The following is a 20,688-nucleotide window of genomic DNA, read 5'->3' on the forward strand; positions in this document are numbered from 1 at the left end:
AATTGTTTGAATGTCCAAGGCAAACAATTTCGTTTCTCAGCAAAGTTTCCTATTTTCACTTACAGCCACGCGTTTTCCATGTTACCATTTAATCGCGTATTAAAAGTAAATTATGTTAATAGCTTTTCAGACATTTCGTAAAATATTGAGATGGGTTGGCTTTTTTCTGAACAAATATCAGATCCTAGAAACATTTGATATTTTTTTGATAAAGATATTCGTAAGCATCGCAAGTTACGTAAGAAGGAGATTCGTCTAAAAATAAAACTCAGATGCTTGAAACGTTACTTAGATAGACACGTTGAAAATAGTCTTATAAATCGCGGAGGAAGGTTCAATGCTCGAGATAATCGAAAATTGATGTTAGGTAGGGGATCCATTAGGGTATCCCATTATGGATTATAGCGAAAGTTAATTGCATTTGAGGATTAACGTAAATAGCGATACACAAATGGTCTTTTGCGGGTCGATAAACCTAGCTGGAAAAATAAAGTTAAATGTATTATTTTATTTAGGTTGTCCGGAAAGTTCGTGCCAATTTCTAGGAAAAATTCAAAAATACGTTTGAATTTTAATATATATTTATTGAATTACATAGGTGCCATTTTGTTCCACAATCTTTCCTCCTTTTAAGGGATGTATTCATGTTATTTGTTTTCAACCACTTCGATTAATTCAGACCTGTACCACCTACCAAAAATCGACATAGACTTTCCGGACGACCCAATACTATCATTCAATGTTGAAATTTCATATACAGACTATTTTAAACACTATTCTACAGGGTGAGTCTTATAACGTGACGACCTCAAATAACTCATAAGGTATTCGTTGTACAACAAAATGTTTCAAACAAAAGTTGCATGGTATCTAGGGGGACATACAGTGCTGTAAACTGTCTTTTATTACCTTACTTTTTTATTGAGATATTAGGGTCACCTGCAGATTTTTTAAATAGAATATCTAATATTTCTGTTCGAATTTGGATAAATCATCAAATTTTGCGTAAAAAAGTATTACATGAAGTGGGACTACAAATGAATAATTACTGAGATATCATCAAATTAATAATCTTCTATTAGGAAATACGTTTAGTTAACGTGATTCTTAGCACGACTTTATTCACGTCGGTAGGTCATGTTTGTAAACAAGTTCTCTGTTAAATATTAATAATCATCAACCCGAAATGCCTATTTAGTATCTCGGTAAGCGTGAAAGTCGTATTGAGAAAGGTGCTACATTTTTATTACGTTGTTCAGTAACAGTGAAACAACGTTATGATAATTGTTTATGGTGCGTGTGAAGAAAATGCTATAAGAGCTAAGATCTTGTACCAAGCTAAGTATCCTGATCGAAATCAGCCATCGCATTCTTCCCTCTTAAGGCTTATGTATATATATACACACATGTTGAATTGAGTAACCTCCTCCTTTTCGAAGTCGGTTAAAAAGGTATCACAAAGTTGTGAATAATGAAAGATGTCGTACTTGAACCTTAGCAGTTATTGCCCATAAACTTCTTTTATAAATATCTCAGTAATTTTTCATTTGTAGTCCCACTTCATGTAATACTTTTTTACGCAAAATTTGATGATTTATCCGAATTCGAACAGAAATATTAAACATTCCATTAAAAAAACTGAAGATAAACCTAATATCTCAATAAAAAAAGTAAGGTAATGAAAAACAGATTATAGCACTGTACGTCCCCCTAGATACCATGCAACTTTTGTTTGAAACATTTAGTCGTACAACAAATACCTTATGAGTTATTTGAGGTCGTCACGTTATAAGACTCACCCTGTATATTATTTGTTTGTCAGAGAATATTATTTTATTGTATGTACCCCATAGAAAATATTATTTTATTACTTTTGGTCCTAAAAAAGTTGTAAAGCAATTATTATTTTCTTTTATTTGATTCGAATAAAATATATTAGAATATATTACACTGTTTTCATGCGGCTCGCAGAGAACATTTTTCTTTACTTTATTAATGCCATAGAAAGTATTTTGCTCGCCAATGAAAAAGTTCGTTCTCCAGTAACGTAATACCTACGGCATTGTTTTATTTCGAGCTGTTAGCAAGAGAGGGAGACACTGAGGAAAGCGACTGTAGATTTCTTCCGTTTCGATGCGCCACCAATGACTGTGTCGCAAGAGCATCAACGGTATCAACTGAAAGAGGAAGCACCGGCTTTCACGTGTCGCAATTCAGAAAACTGGCGTCGCGTCTCATGAAACATTCGCGAAATTTGCCAATTAACGCGCTCGCCGCGCGAGCGTAATGTGTAACAGGAAGTAAAATCGAGACTTGACGAAGAAGGTGGCCGCGAATTTTCCTCGGTCGGTAACTCTGGGTCAGGGGTTCTCAATCCTTCACAGCAATGCTTTGGAAAGAAAGATTTTATTGAAAATTCGCAAAGGGAACTTAGAAACTAGAACTTTTAATAATTGGACTAAATGAATAGGTAAACAAAATTTCATTAGGCAGATACATTGTAATAAGTAGACTGCGGATCTTTATGCAAAATAAAATCTTCGCGAACGTGGCTACAAAAATTCAACCTAAATAGGAATTTATTTTATTCTGCAAATATTATAACATGAACTTTACTTTCATTTTCTTTTTTCTTTTTTTTTTTTTAATATATTCTTGCATATTGTTTGCATTTTGTAATTTCTTGCACGTTCAAATTTCCTATAAATGCATAAAGATCCGCAGTCTAGTAATAAGTTATTGGAGCGAATATTCAAGATATAAATCAGAATTACCTCATACTTTAAAAAAAAGAATCGTTTTATTTACCCAAGGTTCGAGACTTTCCAGTCATTAAAATACCAAAGGATAGCAATACAGAGTAACAAAAAATTTGGAATATGGAAAATTAGATTTTTATACTTCACCATACTTTGATCAAACTTTTCATGGACTTCTCATAAAATTTGGTTTGTTATTTTTGTGCAATTTATCCTTTTGGTCCTCAAAGAATATATGTAGTAGAGTTCGCTATCAGGAAAACGAGGTCACGACCCCCCGTTGAGAAATTCTGTTCCATGAGGTTAAAAAGCTACATAGCCGGGATCACAGGTTTCCAAGTGATCCAAGAATGCGCGAAACACGAACGACCAGCTGTTTTTAACATCCGACTTTATTGCCGGAATTAACATGAGAGCGTAACACAACGCGTTATCGCGTTCCGCCGACGGGTAACAGGAAAGAAAGCGGATCTCCGCATTTTTATGAAAATTTATTCACGTACCGGTGAATACGCCTTCCATTATAGCCACTACCCCCCAGAGATGCACGTGTTGTACTCGTAGCGAGGGGGGTTTTGCAGATCTGCTCTCACAGATTTTTATTAAGTGTAGAAATTAACGAGACAGCATGGTTATATATCGAAATTGATTTACAGATTAAAATTGCTTTGGTTTGTGAGTGTATTGTATTTAAGCAAAAAAGAAACCCATTCAAAATTCATTTCACAAGTGGTTGAAACATCGTTTATTTGAATTTTATTTTTGACTTTGTTTTTTAATGTAATGTTTTTTAATATGGGTGCAGAATGTATTTGTACACCCATCAATTTCCCAAAAAACTTTTGTGTGAAATTTTGTAGTTTCTTAACTTCTTTTCTTATAATCAATGATATTTTACATATTCTCGGAAATATCTAAGATAGATATAGTCCAAACAACATTTACTAGTTAATATAATTTGTGAAATTAACAAAAAAATGCGAAAAGTGGGTAAAAGTATAGAAGCAATAAGTATTTGTACGATTCTTATGACGAACCATTTACAGTAGAGTTTGTAACGTAAACACGTTAGTTTATTACTTCGTACGAATTAGAAAACATCGAATTTCCAGGAAAGTACTTTTAAAAATGAACAAGAACTAACAAGATTTAAAAATTGAAAAAGGTTCCACTTTAATTAACTAATAATTTAGTTAATTTAATGCTTAGAAGAGTTGCAATAATTATAAAATCAAAAGGAAATCCCACGAAGGAAATATTATATACTTGTAAATTAATATAACTTTTTTTTTTCTTAAAGTTTTAAAAATTAAACAGTTGTACGAATACTTATTGCTTCAACATTTCTATCGATGAATTGTTTTTTTCTTGTTAATTTCGCAACTTACATAAATAGCTACTTTTTTTTTAATCTATCTGTTTTAGAGATTTTCGAAAATATGTAGAATGTCATTGTTTATAAAAAAAAAAGTTAATAAATTACAATTTCACATACTTTTTTTTTGGAAATTAATCGGTGTACGAATACTTTCTACACTCACTGTATGTATCTTATTAGTACTCTTTGGCAACTGATACGACGATGCATTCTCTATGACCTCTAGCAAAGTGACCTTGAAGTGATCTTCACTTTGAAAACATACAGAATTTCTTCGTGCTTTTATGCTCGTAGAACGATTACAATCTGGAGCACAAGTAATAGTTAACTCACTGTGTCACCGTTTATAGTGACTCATTGAAGTCACTTAAAGGTCAGTCTGTGACAAGCTCATTGAATGTGACATTTTATCGGATACAGCACACTGCTAAAAAAGAAATCATAGCGTCATTTAAATAATTCAGGGTTATTTTTTCTCGATTAATATTCATGAAGAATGATTTTGATTTTCGTTCATATTGCACAGTTTTCTTTAGAAATACAATAATTCAAAATTACTAATTCAAGTTCCATCATTTAATTTTCTTTAATGGTCAAAAGTGGTTAACGGACTCGAACACTCATTTCTACAAACAAAATTTATGTAATTAAAACGATACTCTTCGTTTAAAGAAAAAAGAAGTATTGTCGATGAAAGAAAGAGCTATCGAGCTATACATTACACGTTTCAAGGAAATTGACACTTTTTAAGACAAAATTCTGTTCAAATTAAAGGTGCACGAATCATACGAAAAGTCAAAGGCTTAGTCGCGGATAGTGAAATTTCCATGGAAAAATCGCGAAGGCTCGCGATTCCGACGGTCAGGGCCGATGAGCATTAGTTCAATGATCGTTCCGCGAGCGGGGCTTGATTTATGCACGCACCACCTACATAATTCATATCGCTTAGATACAGTAACAGTTTGAAGGCACGAAAGCCTCGCGGTAAGAGGTTTTGCTCGCGATCGCTAGCTGGCCCGCTTTCTTCTCTCTATTAACGTATAAATTAATTTAAATATCGCCATCGAAAACAGTTTTAATTTTAAAGTAGGTTTCATTCGTAACAGGATTTCCAAAAGGGCCATTTTCATTTTGTTTTAATCATAAATACTTCACGAAGCTTCTAACAGAAATATGTATTGATCGAAACTTGATTATTTAGTCCATTCGAATAAAAATTCATTCAATATTTCATTCGAATACAAATTTATTCAACGTATCATTCGAATAAATATAGGGTGTTAAAAAAAAAAGCATTTAATATTTACATGGTGTATAGGGCACACTGTGCTGAGTAAAAAAGCTTTAGTAAACATAGGTCCAAAGGTCAACCGTTTCTGAGATATAAACATTTTTATTTGCTAGTATCATGATTGACTTACTACTGGGTTTTCGATATTTATACAAGATTTTACACGTGTCCACCGCTCAATTTCTGTACACGAAATTGAAAAAATGAAAATGACGAAATTGTCGGCACTTGAATGGGAATATTCAGAACGCAATTTATAAACACTAACATAAACATCGCATGCGATGGAAGCAAGTAAGTTAATAATGATACTAGCAAACAAAAATGTTTATATCTCAGAAACGGTTCACCTTTGGACCTATATTTACTGAAGCTTTTTTACTCAGTACAGTGTGCCCTATAAACCATAGAAATATTGAATGCTTTTTTTTTGAACACCCTGTATAGAACGCCCAACTTTTCCGGGGATAGGGTCCGCGGGATAATGAAGTTCGAGAAACACTGAGGTTCTCCCTCGAAAATGGTGCTTCGTACCGAATTCCAGATTACGCTACTCCTTCCTTGTGAAACAAGCTAAAGTGATCCCTGCGACGAAATAAGAACTTATTGATCGGCCAAATGTCCATTCGACGGGATGCGTGCTACAACCGTCTGCTACGCATGTTTCACAAGGTACCAATCGATATTATTATAGTTTGTTTGGCACCACCCATGGATTTACGTGGACACGCGTATCTCTATTTAATTTACAAGTATGTACAAAAAATACTAAAAATCCTAGATAAAACTCAAACAACCAAACTTTCAAATTTATATTAGGTGGACTGGAAAGTAATGTCGTTTTTGCTATCTTAAATACTTGTTTATCATTTATCAGCTCATTGATTTTTCTGGCAGTGAAAATTTGCACACTAGGTTACAAAAGGCTGCTGACAATGAGGGCGATTCATTATATAATCATATAATTAAAGATAGATGAATTAAAGATAGAAATTTATTGGAAAGTTTGAATTTAATGTAAAAGAAACGATTACATTACATTACGAAACATTACTTTTCGGTCTACCTAATATCAATAATAATATTTTAATAATTGAAATAGAAAATCGTAACAAATCAAAAAAAAAAAAATACTTTGAAAATTTAGTTGTATTTAATGTACTCTGTACGCACTACAAGGCATCGATAGATTTAAAAATGACATTTGATATGAAATTTAAAAAAAGCATGCATTTCATTTTGCATTTCGGTGTTCGGTATCGTTTCACTGATTTGTTTTATTCTGGGCTTTCAAACGCTGGTTTCACGTGGGAGCCACGTAAAAATGGAGCAGAATAAAGAGAACGACATGGCGTTAACACAGCCGTTTATTGTCCAACCGCTGTCGTAGTATCGTACCGCGTGTAACCCAATATTTCCGTGTAATTTAAACTCTCCTCGTCTGTAAAGTGCGTTGTACGATGAAGTGGCGATTCCACACCGTGGTGTTGGCACGTCCTCTCAATTGCATACATTTTTTACCCCTGGTTACTGTCTCTTAAAAATTTATATCATATAATTTATTCGTAGATGTCGATCACTGAACATCCTCGAGATAAATATTAACACTTCATGACATCAAGGGAGTGTCATTCCTATAAAAACTCAAATACCATTAATTTACTAGATAAAAGTTTTCTTGATGAAAGGAGTCCACACACGATCATACTCGGACTATTATTCATTATACCTACAGTGAGTGTAGAAAGTATTCGTACACCGATTAATTTCCAAAAAAAAAGTATGTGAAATTGTAATTTATTAACTTTCTTTTTTATAAACAATAACATTCTACATATTTTCGAAAATCTCTAGAATAGATAGATTACAAAAAAAGTAGCTATTTATGTAAGTTGCGAAATTAACAAGAAAAAAACAATGAATCGATAGAAATATTGAAGCAATAACTATTCGCACGACTGTTTAATTCTTAAAACTTCATTAAAAGAAAAGAAATTTACATTAATTTATAAGTATATAATACTTCCTTCGTGGGATTTCCTTTTGATTTTATAATTATTGCAACTCTTCTAAGCATTAAATTAACTAAATTATTAGTTATTCGAAGTGGGATCTTCTTCCATTCTTCTATTAGAGCCTTTTTTAAAAGTATTTTACTGGATATTTGATGTTTTCTAATTCGTACAAAGCAATAAACTAATGTATTTACTTATTGCTTCTATATTTTTACCCACTTTTCTCATTTTTTTGTTTGTTAATTTTACAAATTACATTAACTAGTAAATGTTGTTTGGACTATATCTATCTTAGAGATTTCCAAAAATGTGTAAAATATCATTGATTATAAAAAAAGAAATTAAGAAAACTACAATTTCACACAAAAGTTTCGTGGGAATTTGATCGGTGTACGAGTACATTCTACGCCCACTGTATGTAGATTTTTATATTTATTTTTACGTACAGGATGTTTCGTTCAAGTTGAAATAGTTGAATGCATCATGAGGGGATGTAGCTATACAAAAATCAATTACGCCATATAATTTGCCTCTTTGTATCAAAAAATTTGTTTAAAAACTTTCCTTTATAGCTTCATTCCCACATCATATCTCACCATTCCGATTTAAAAGAAACACCCAGTACAATTTAGAAAACTACGAATAAGGTCGTGTTTGTATTCATTTTCATCAGCAAATCGTCAGAATTCAGCGACAATACTTCTGTAAACATCTAAAAAAAAAAAATATATATAAAAATTTAAATATTGTCTATCGAGCGTTTAAAACCCAACCGATTTCCGTCGAATATTTTCCTTTAAAAATACACCAGAAGTGCGTGGCATTACGAGAAATCAGTGAAGTAGTTTACGCGTCTAATTCTGAAAGGTTCTTCCCCACCCCCAGACTGGATGGAAGGGTTAGTCTCTGTCGAGACGGTGGAAAAACAGACCGAACGAGAGAATTAATGTTGGAAATGGTCGGTGGCGATGGAAGCTTTCCATCGAGATGAAGGAAAGGCCGAAATTGAGAAGTTCGAGACGGAGTTGGAATGGGTAATAGAAGGAACATGATAGGGTGGAAGACCCTATCGGGGTGGAAGTCGCAGATGTAGCCCACGGGTCATTGCACTTTTATGCACCAGCGTTTATGTATTTTTGTGGCTGTATACAGGGTGGCCCCATTGTTATCGTAAATTGAAGCTGCAGTGCGAGAATCTGGAGTTCTTATTATTTTTTTTATGTTCTCTCGTCGCATTGTGATACGACTGTTGCGCGTCTAATAATATATCAGACGACAGATTTAATAATTGTAATTACGTAACTTTGCGTCTGAAGCGACTCGGAGCACATGAATCATTGTTATCGTAACTGATTCATGCACCATAAATAGTTATTGCACTGCGAATCGAAGGTAAAAAAAAAAACGAAGCGGGGCATAACTGTTATCGGGAGTTCGAGCGATAAGCCATGTATTACGAGACAATCGCTTAGAATGAAGGTCGTTTAAGGTTACTTTCAATACAAACCACGATTGTCGTGATTCTGTTTTTGCGTGTAGGAAATATGAAAATAACATCATGAATAATATTTAACCAGATATAAAAGTTACGATATTTAAAGTAAGAATAGCGCTACTAAAAACAAGTAATTATACTTCACCATACTTTGATGGTATTTTTCATAAATTTTTAAAAAAATCTGGCAAGTCTCAGTAATTACATATATTAATTGCAATAAATTCATTTTATATAAAGTGAATCATGTCTAAGAGGCGCCTGCATAAATCTCGACTAAACCCCTTACAGAGGGAAGTAGACTCTTAAGCAGTATTGACTGTACTCACTTTGCGATGCTACATACAATGAGTAAAACCTCTAACAGAAATCGTTTTGTTCGTTCCAGGCGGATTAAAACGTGCTCATCGGATCCTGTTGCGGTGGGCGAAGCGCGAAGGCTCCAAGGACAACATCACCTTGGTTGTGGTCCTGTTAACTCCAGCCAGCGAGATCGCAGCCAGGCCGCCAAACGCCCATCCGTTCCGTTGCATGAAAACGAATGATATACTCGAGAACATGAATTCCAAAGACAAACCGCTGTTCCTGGACATGGACGACGCGCATAACGCGATCAACTCGAACATCCTCAAGCAAACCATGCTGTCGCAAGAGACGCGGGACCGCGACGACGGCATCCTTGCGGCCAGCAATGGCAAACACGAAAACGGGGATGCAGACTACGATTACTCGGATCTGGGACCAGAGACGGACGTCGACGCGGTCGACGACGTCAGCGTGCCCGTAGAAAATGACTCGAACCACGAAAAGGACTCCAATCTCCTAGACAACTTGCGCATCGAACAGCCAGAGATTAACGCAAAACGTCAGCTAGACGCCGAGAATAACTTGCGCGAAGATGAAGACGAAGATCGCGATGACGATGACAAGGTTCTCGATAAGTATCCGGCATCTGAATCGGTCCTGGAGGCAGCTCCCCGACGAATTTCAACGAACCATCCCAGCGCGGTTTTTAAACTCGGTGAAAATTACGAGGACTATTACGGGATGGAGCGTTTCGTGGACTACGATGACTTTCCGCCGTCGTCGGATGCTAACAGTAAGTGCCAATCGCCAATTAAGCCGCGTTCCCATGAACGAACCCTTTGCTGCTGGATCGCTAAATGTGCGTTCCTGTTTGGCAAGTTCGCCTTGTTGAGTTTCGCGTCGGTTTACGATTTTTCGAGTTTCTGAGGCGAATTATGGGTTTTCGTGTCGCACGAGACACGGATTGTATGACAAGGTTGAAATCTGTTTTCCACGAGTCTGATGCCGTGGTTAACGATGGGCATTCAGTTTCTTCTGACGTCTTCCGTGATGGGTTCGTCGATATTTGAATGAGCTCATGTGCAACGATAAAGCTTGAAATGCTAAAGATAAAAATGTATATTTTCGTGTGGTTTCGAGTATTAGTTAGGAAATACTTGAGGTCAATTGGAACCAGTGATGGGCAAAACCTTAGGCTTCGAATAAATCTGAAGTTTGCTGATATGTTTGTCTCGTTTCCTCTCTTAAACATTTTCCAAAGAAGGAAACGAGACAAACATATCGGCAAATTTCAGATTTATTCGAAGTCTAGGGTTTTTGCCCATCACTGATTGGAACAGTGTAGCGTAGTCGATAAAGCAGAGATATTAAATGTTACGTTTAATTTGTATTCTTTTATGGCTTGGTAATGTAGAGCATTAGGTAGATAAGGTAGCCTTGTGGACATTGTAGAACACTCCGTCGATAAATATTTTGATCCAGTAGGGTTCTGCGTTAGTGAATTTTATCGACAGAATGCACTACATTATCGAGAGTTCGCTACGTTATCAATGGAGTGCATACTTCCTTTATCTACTGAAATAAGTGCGTTAGGAACTTGATATTACCGACTGCCTCGCACTGTCACTGTTGCAGAGTTCTTCCAATACAAACTAATAACTTTTAGAACTTTGACCCCAAACATCTCTTAAAGTATTATCTGGAAGTACCTACAATTATATATTATTATCTTTAGCATTTCAAGCTTTATCACCAGGAGCTTATTTAGATATCAGTTGAGCAATTGGAAATGTCGCCTTATAAGAGTATCGAGGCAATTTGTGTCGGGGTGATTTATTTATTATGATGATGACTATAGGTATTTATTTCATATAATGTCCCCCTTTTTCCCAAATAACTTTATGAGAACATTTTTCTGATAGCTTCATCCTCTCAAGAAATATTTAACAATTCTGTTTTAAACAAAACACCCTGTACGTAGTACCATTTAACGGAAAGTTTCGAACTTAAAATTAGCTTGAAAGTCTATCGACAAGAAGCATGCGCGTTCTGGTAGAACAGTCTGCAGACTGTGCAGTGTAGAGCGTGACTTTTTCGAATTTTAACATTCTTCTCCTGTCCCCCACACACGTGGAGTACCGGAAATAGCTTCTACCCTCTTGTAGAAGCGACTGTCTTGACGCGTTTAGCCACCGCGAAACCTCTTAACCCTACGCATTCAAATTATCTGTGCAGAAATATTCATGCAGCGAAAACTTCGCGATTTCAATGTATTTGAACCTCTGAAGTCCATTAAAGTTCTTTCAACAAACGATATCTTTCGTCGTATTTCGTAAACTGTTCAGAATATGGCAAAATTATTCCAATAAACATTTTTTATTAAAAGGACTATCCAAGACAACAAAGAAAGAATTTCATCACTCTTGATTTTTATCATACTTTGGTCCGAAGAATCTCCCCTTAGAATATCACCAATCTGTAGTTACCTCCCCGCTGTTTAGATATTGTTCGCTCAGTGCAAACTTTGGTCAGACTCCCGCGTGCATTCGTCGATACGTGCATACCTAGTCTCATAAATATGGATGTCAAACGTGGGACGTCCGAACTCTTACGTGTTCTTTATATCGTTCAGAAACCCGGCCCACTTTCCGCTGCACTTCGGCTTTCACCACCTCGTGCCAGTCACTGCACTTCCTGCACTGATTGTCATCCGCCTAGCAAATCTTCCAGACTTCTTCCTAGGCCAGAATCTTTATCGCCCTTTTCTTCTTCAATGGCCACTTCGCATCCATCTGTAGTATCAAGTTTATTCAAACAAATTCTTCCGTTTCAAATCTACGGATTGTATGGTTTTCAGGGTACGTTAGATAAGCACCCTCATTGTTACCCTTGCTGTACGTATCAGGGATTCTGAAAACGGCCTGAGTCATCTATTTGCCATTGATGAATCATACGACGGATGAAAACGAAATGGAAAATAAAATGGGAATGAAAAGAGTTTTTTTTTTTATATAGGGAAATTTAAAAAATATTGGGCGTAAGAAATTAATTCTGTGCCTTTATATTCAATTGATACATGATGCAGTATTTAATTTTTCATAGAAAACAAGTTTATCTATGAGTAAGAGTCTTATTATTAGACCGTTACTAAAATGAACGTAAATTAAATTCAGTATAGCAACTGTCAACATGATCGAGAAATTCAGTTTTAAACCACTTTTAAAAACGCTTTATCAGTATGTAAATCGTTTTAACGCAAAGAAGTAATAAATTCAATTTATCTAGATTATTTTATTTCTCGCGTAATCACGTAATCACCGGGACTTGCGACGCATGACTCATCGAGATTGAATCACATCGTTTCAGTGTGCGTTTTTATTAGAAAGCGGTTATGTCAAGAGTACGGTGCAGTGAACACTGCGTCACGATATGTTCATATTAGTTCAATAACAGGGCCAGAATTTCATTGTATTTTCTCAATAAAATGAAATTAAAAGGATGTTTGAAATTATATTATGGGCTACTAATGTTAGGAAAATGATTAGCTTGAAAATATATTCTTTTATGCCGACTTACTTAATTTTTTCATATTAAACAATCTGCACCAGTTCAGGAAAAATATTAAACAGCAAATGGTGTTGGAGAAAATTGTATTTAATACAGTAGAATTAAATATTTAATCAATTCTACGTCATTTTTTATTCAAACAAAAATAATAATTAACAGAAACACTCAGTATTAGATGTTACATTCTCATTGTACATATTTTGGAGTATTTTTAACCGTGAAACTCTATAGACGCGAACCCTAAGCGGTTAAGTGACATTAACGATCAAGATGACGTTTCCATTGCCCGTGAAAATTATATTTCGTTGAAAGAAATACAGGGTGATGTGTGCACAAGAAATGCTTTCGAAGAGAAATATTTTTACCCAGATAAAAAGTTAGAATGGCAATTAAAAAATATACAATTGTTTATCAATTACTATTGGAATTACAGATTAGAATCTCATCTATTCGATCGAATAGACTTTACAAATAAATTGCTATATATATTAGTTTCATTCGTAATCTGTTACTCGAGTAATATGTAAGTAAAATCAACATGTAGAAATTAATTTATATGTTCATTCGAGTGAACGATTAAATGTTTAATTATTCATTATGAAATGTTTCCTTAGTAATACTGCAAATTCTTATTTTTATTTTTGATGAGGTACGGATAAACATATATTTTTTACCTGCTGTTCGAAATTGTTATCTACAGTGGGTGTAGAATGTATTCGTAAATCGATCAATTTCTCCCAAAAATTTGTGTAAAGTTGTAGTTTCTTAACTTCTTTTTTTATAATCAACGATATTTTACATATTCTCAGAAATCTCTAAGATAGATATAGTCCAAACAACATTTACTAGTTAATATAATTTGTGAAATTAACAAAAAAATGCGGAAAGTGGGTAAAAATATAGAAGCAATAAGTACTTGTACGATTCTTATGACGAACCATTTAGAGTAGAGTTTGTAACGTAAACACATTAGTTTACTGCTCCGTACGAATTAGAAACCATCAAATTTCCAGTAATGTATTTTCAAAAATAGCTCTAATAGAGGAATGAAAAAGGATCCCACTTCGAATAACTAATAATTTACTTTATTTAATGCTTAGAAAAGTTACAATAATTGTAAAATCAAAAGGAAATCCCACGAAGGAAGTATTATATACTTGTAAGTTAATGTAAATTTCTTTCTTTTTGATGAAGCTTTAAAAATTAAACAGTTCTATCGATTAATTGTTTTTTTCTTGTTAATTTCGCAACTTACATAAATAGCTACTTTTTTTGTAATCTATCTGTTTTAGAGATTTTCGAAAATATGTAGAATGTCATTGTTTATAAAATATAAGTTAATAAATTACAATTCTACATAGTTTCTTTTGGAAATTGATCGGTGTACGAATACTTTCTACACCCACTGTAGATCAGAATTATACCTAGTGTCATGGTTGAAAATGTCAACTCAGGACTTTAATAAATGAATAAATAAAGAAAGGATCGTGTCTATCTCCGTAGATTTTCGTAGAACTGTAGGCTCGCAATAATTGTCGTGGCTAACTGCTTAGAATCCTCCACGCGATTCGAGGGGAATGGAGACGTCGAATATTCTCGTCGCTGTGCAACAGGAAAGCGTTACCGACTGTTTTCTTCGAAGCACTACGCGATATTAAAAAAGGAGAACCGTCATGACACTTTTGTGCCAAAGAAGCCACGTATACCGTTCTTGTATGCACGCAATTATTCACTGTACCACCACGCCCCTCTTTTTCCTTCTATCTAAATTTATCTGAGCACGTAGCCCCAAGGTCGTTTTACTTCTACCGGGAATTGTATGAATTTACCTAATATTTAATTAACATTCATTTATTCCTTAGAATTCATTACTGATTGAGTAGGGAATGTTGCTAAATTTCGACGACAATTTTAAGGATTTAATCTTTATATAGCCCGATAAGGTATTTTTCGTTCATTGGCGATTGTAGTAACGTGATTAATCTACGGTTGCCAAATATGAACAAAATATGAGCAATGATAAACATTATTTTAAGGATTGTAGAATCCGGTACAGATTATTTATAATCCATCATTTCCTGAAGGATTTTATGCAATTTCGACGTACATTAATGTGTAGAAGGCATACATCAAATACATATAACATATGTCGAATATATTCTACACTCATTATAACAATATTATTTCATTTTGCACGAGTGCACATACCTTTTGATTATGTCTACCATGTATTCTTTATATCAGTTTATATCGTAAATGCACTAAATCCTCAGTCCTCTGATAACAGAAAGTTATTTAAACTTTAATCTACCACAAATCGTAATTAATAATAAAGAATGGCCCATTGAAAGAAAATATTCCACAGAGTGTCATCTGCCGACGTACAGATTCACTCTTAAAAGGTGTTAGAAAGATCGTAGACGATAGGCTATTCCCTTGTCAGCGTTTCGGTGAGACATTTTTGAATAATCGTAATTAAATTTGCCGCCACTCGAGAGAAGTATCTCGAACGGTCGTTACCAAGCGCGATTGGACGGCGGTGCCGCGGTGCGTCTCGATTGGCGGTTGTCTCGACAGGCGTCAGCCAATCGTTGGTCGTGTTGCGTGGGCTGCCTGGAAGGGGGTTCCGGCAGTTAGACTCGAGCCCCGGACGATCGCGAATGTGCGTCTCCTTTGATCTTCCTCGAAGTGTTTTCATAGTGCGTCTTAAAGTTGAATTTGTATATTGTGCATACCAATAACAAACCCCGAGCAGCCTTTCTCGGGACGTGTGCGGATAGGAAGTCTCTGTACAACTTCGTTTACCAACGAAGGACAAACAGTGCCAGCGAGAGAGCGTTCTGTAAGGTACGTTAATCACGTCCACCATGAACGGGTCTGCGGCGAATTTAAATTTGGAATGGATGCCGGCCGGCGTTGAATGTTCGCCGGACGATTTCGTGTCATTCCACGGATTCCACGGCGCGTTTCGAAAATGTCGATCGCTGGACTAAGGAGTGCCGTCGACGATCGTCGGTAGCGATATTCGATTCGTTCGCGAAACCGTTCTGTTTCAACGTTTTCTTGTTTGTCTTGCGAGAGGGCCGACTTCCTTACGGGCTTGGCTGGATTTCTTGGAAACGAATTCGAACAATTTCATGTTGATGGCTAGCCAAGGCCCGATGCGAGATTCTTCTCGTCCGTGGCTTTCAGGGAAAACTAATTACACTCGACTCACTTTTTGCAAAGGACGTTTCAAAGAATAGCATGTAAAAGAAATTCATTTTCTTCCTTTTTTGGCGAAATAGAGACAAAACAGAAATGAAATATGTACATGTAAAACGGAAGATTCTAATAAGTGGTGGGCAAAAAGTTCGTATGAAAAGTTCTGTGGAGAAGCTTCTAACTTGTCGTGCATTTAAGTGTACTAATTGTAAGTAACATAAAATTCGCGTATGAAAACAGTCGTAAACCGAACTCCGAAGCCGATTTGTCATGCTCAGTCTTCAATGGAAACAATCGACGACTCCCTATGTAACGTCGTGAAACTAAAACGTAGAAAAAATGCTGCATAGAAAAAAGACGTAATTATTGTTGTCGTCATTGACCTGAATAAAAATACTAAACTAGACATTTTCAAAGTAATGTACCAAAAATTAAAGCAACCGACATTTTAAAGTCATCTTGAGACATTGAATTTTTACGGTTTAAATTTTCAGAAGTCATTATAGTAATTTGTTTTATGTAAAACTCCCTCGAAAAGTTTATTTTGGAGTCAATTATTTAGCATAGACAGGTGAATCTTTTTATCATGAAAAAATATGTATACATTTTTGCATCATTTTCAAGAACAATTTCACAATTATTTTAAGCAATTATTAATAAAAAGAACATGTTATATGAAATAATACTTCAAAAGTGATCATTGGAGTATGAAAATTATTATGAAATAAAATAACATGTTGTATGAAATGATATTTCACATAAGCCTTGTACAAAGGGAATCGAGTGTTTTTTCTTTTTCCTTTTTCTTTTCTTTTCTTTTCTTTTTTACTGCAGCTCAGTTTTGAGACTGTCCTGATCTACGCGTTTCTCATCGATCTTCGAAGGGCGGGCATTCATGCGCGCAATGACGTGCGCTTCTAAAATGGTTCCTAGAAAAAGTTTCGTGCTCCACTAACGACGCATTTTGGTTGTATTCATAAAATACAGGTATTTGTGTTACGTAGATACGGTGCAACCTTCACGTGCAGTTCTTAAATTGTGGCACGTTTCGATGTTTTATGATCGCATAAAATAGTTGACGAATAAAATTGATATTTTCTGCGAGGTAAGGTACGTCCCATGACTCGCCTTAGCATCTCATTTCGAAATATTAAAATTCGTTTTACTATCATGCTATTTTTAAAATACAAGAAGCCAAACGTACAGTATTTTGTTTGCAACGTTTCTTATAATATATTACGAGTCGTGAAAAATTATATTCGGGAACAATTTATTCGATTTTTGTAATTTTAAATGATTTAAGAGTTCGATCGATCAAATTGATTTCTCTTACTTTACTATGATCTTTCACTGATATAATATTTGTAAAAGCTCATAGTACTGTTTGTTGTTTTACTCTGCATGCTGTACAAGTGTCTAGATATTATTAGATACTTCTCTAAGTGCCAATGCACTATTTCACTATTTATAGAACTCGCCGTAACTTGAAAGAAAATGTTTCTTTTTTTTTTTCTAAATATAAAAAAAGAAATGAATGTCGGGATAAAATTCTTTGGTATTTGATGAGTTAATGCTTTTGCCAAACAGTTCGTCATTTGTTTTTCTACTATTGTTTCTATCCTCGTTAAAATTTCAACTGATATTAACACACAACGTCTAAAGGTCTTGTTGCTATGTTACATCACTAGGACATTTAATTATGAATATTTATACCCAATCGTACTAGTTACCTTTGTATGACAGAATTTAAAGTAACTGAAAAATCAAGCGTAGACTTTCTACCAATATCCTTGAAGAGTTTCATATACATATACCAGTTACCTCGTTTAATAAAGGTTACTATCCTTAAATTTTTGTTCTGGAGAATAATGCAAGTATGTTACTTGAACGCAATAATTAATACAATAATTTATGACTTTCTTTATTATACTAAATTACTTGCATTATAAAATATAATATACATAATATTGCAAAATATGTAAATAAGATGACGGTAGGTCTGCAATGCGTGCATCTGTATCCGTTGAAAACTTATATATTAATAATATCGTGAAATATGTAAATAAGATGACGGTAGGTCTGCAATGCGTGCATCTGTCTGTACTGAACATTTTTTTATCGCTTGACCCGTATTCGTATTTCAACGACAGCTTCCAACCGTGAGATTTGAATAGGGGCATCCCTCATGCATTATCACCATGTTGCTATCAATGAAAGGTTATTTCATTTTTATTCGTTCGCTCACAAGATTTTCATCCTGTTCTTATAATTTAATTATTAGTCTCAGAGGCGCCTCTAAAATTATTTATATTACTTCAAATGAGATTCAAATATAAATAATCTATTGGGCCGAATATTTTATTATTCAAGCTATCATATTTTCTTATTACCTACTTGAACAAGTAAAGTATTATTTCATCTTACTATTACGCTAACTGCTAATATAATGTTTAATTACCAAAATTAAATTCGACGATTAAAATTGCCAAAGTAGTGTAAAAGGGTTTGATACACGGGAGATTGTATCGATAGCGTGTATACCGCGGGGTAAACTAGAACATAATGCTTTAGAACTAAATTAATCGGTTGGTTTATTGTCCCAGTGGGCGTTTTTATTGCCTAATTAATTTGGAAGCCTGAACATCCTTAATATCGCGTGATACCAGGTTGTATTTACAATTTCGGACAGCCGACGATACACAACGGTCAGTTTTCCATTTCACAACATAAGTCGGGTCCCTTGGGTATACATACACATATAAGTCCTGTAATTGGATATAACGCGGCGCCGTCAATGCAGATCAGCTTACTTTAAACTTAAGCAAATTACGTTGGCCTGCGTACTATGAAACGTGTTCTTCGCGGTCGCGATTTTTACCGAGCTAATAGTAGATACACATTCACTGTCGAGTCAATTTTTATAAAATTTCTCTGAAATCTTAAGATTTTTCCAAATTTATTCAATTATGGCCGTGAAATACTGCTATCGATCAAAATTGTTATACTTTGAAATTTTTCATCTATTTCTCTTTGGAAAAATAAAATTTTAAAATAGCAATACAAATATTGTATTGGTTAATGTCACAAAATGACGAGTAAATCTACAGTGGGTGTAGAAAGTATTCGTATACCGATCAATTTCCAAAAAAATTGTGTAAAATTGTAATTTATCAACTTATTTTTATAAACAATGACATTCTATATATTCTCGGAAATCTCTAGAATAGATAGATTACAAAAAAAAATGGCTATTTATGTAGGTTGCGAAATTAACAAGAAAAAAACAATTAATCGATAGAAATGTTGAAGCAATAACTATACGCACAACTGTTTAATTTTTAAAACTTGTTTAAAAAAAAAGAGAGAATACGTTAAAAAAATCTTGTTATAAAAGAAATGATTAAAAACATTGTTTATTTCAATTTTTATAAAAACCTTTAGATTGATGCAAAGGAGGATAGTTTAAAGAATATTTTGTGCCAAGTTTCATAGCAATCGGCTGAGAAATCTCTAAGCTACATTACACGGCACGCGAAATTTTGTGTTTTGAGAAAAATGCATTTAAAGTTTCCGGATCTAAAAATAGTCCGTATACCGTTCGGAGCGCATCACTTTAATGACTTTGTAGGTACACTTAGACTTCGAAGTTTTAGCTGAAATGGTCGGAGCACATTCTCCAGATGGTAAACTAATTTTCTAAACAAAACAAAAAAACAGGTCAAAATTTTGAATTTTACTCGACCCTCCCGTCTTAATTTATAAGTATATAATACTTCCTTCGTGGGATTTTCATTTGATTTTATAATTATTGCAACTTTTCTAAGCGTTAAATTAACTAAATTATTAGTTAATTAAAGTGGAATCTTTTTCAATTTTTAAATCTTGTTAATTCTTCATTTTTGAAAGTACTTTTCGCATTCTTTTGTTAATTTCACAAATTATATTAACTAATAAATGTTATTTGGATTATATCTATCTTAGAGACTTCCGAGAATATGTAAAATATCATTGATTATAAGAAAAGAAGTTAAGAAACTACAAAATTTCACATAAAAGTTTTTTGGGAAATTGATGGGTGTACGAATACATTCTACACCCACTGTATCTGGTTTAGAGTTGCAAATAATTGAATGCAAACGCACAGAATCAATTTCTACACCGAATACTTTGATATGTGTTCAAGTACAGGATATTTTACCTTAGGCAAGCTCCTAATCCCTTAAATACTAAACGAGCACGAACGAACTAGAGTAGAACATCGGTCGGTATGAAACGTAGTTGAAATGAAAACGTTCGTGTAATTTGTATTGGAAATTTGTCGGTCATTCCTACACGTTGTGCCACAGAACGAATGTAATCGTAGTAAACAACCGCGGCGTTGCATTCATTGTTCCGTGTGTAAAGCCGATTCTTTGCCTGGCAACCCTTACCTCGTGAAATCATTGTTATCAGAACTGCAACCAACTGTGACGTTTCGTTGACTCGCGCGGGAATCACGTGATATTGGTCGCGCTTCGTTTCCAATACGTTCAGTGTTTCTCAAACAGATTCGCGTTTTACGATGCTCGAGGAATTGTCGGTAATTTCGAATAAAGTAGGAAACGATACAGTTATCGTCACTTTCAGGACGCGTTAATTATATATAATAATAAATATATAATAAATTATATTTA

General features: G+C 34.5%; 1 protein-coding gene across 1 annotated transcript in view; it reads left to right on the top strand.

Moving 5' to 3' along the window:
* LOC128888510 (serine-rich adhesin for platelets-like) overlaps positions 1 to 20,688 on the top strand; it is an 88,151-nt gene that overhangs the window by 51,676 nt on the left and 15,787 nt on the right. The window contains exon 8 of the mRNA XM_054145413.1: positions 9,327 to 10,037. Coding sequence (XP_054001388.1) covers positions 9,327 to 10,037 — 711 coding nt within the window. The remainder of the gene's footprint in view (positions 1 to 9,326; positions 10,038 to 20,688) is intronic.

Source organism: Hylaeus anthracinus, unplaced genomic scaffold (genome assembly GCF_026225885.1).
Source record: "Hylaeus anthracinus isolate JK02 unplaced genomic scaffold, UHH_iyHylAnth1.0_haploid 11994, whole genome shotgun sequence".
Taxonomy (NCBI): Eukaryota; Metazoa; Arthropoda; class Insecta; order Hymenoptera; family Colletidae; genus Hylaeus; species Hylaeus anthracinus.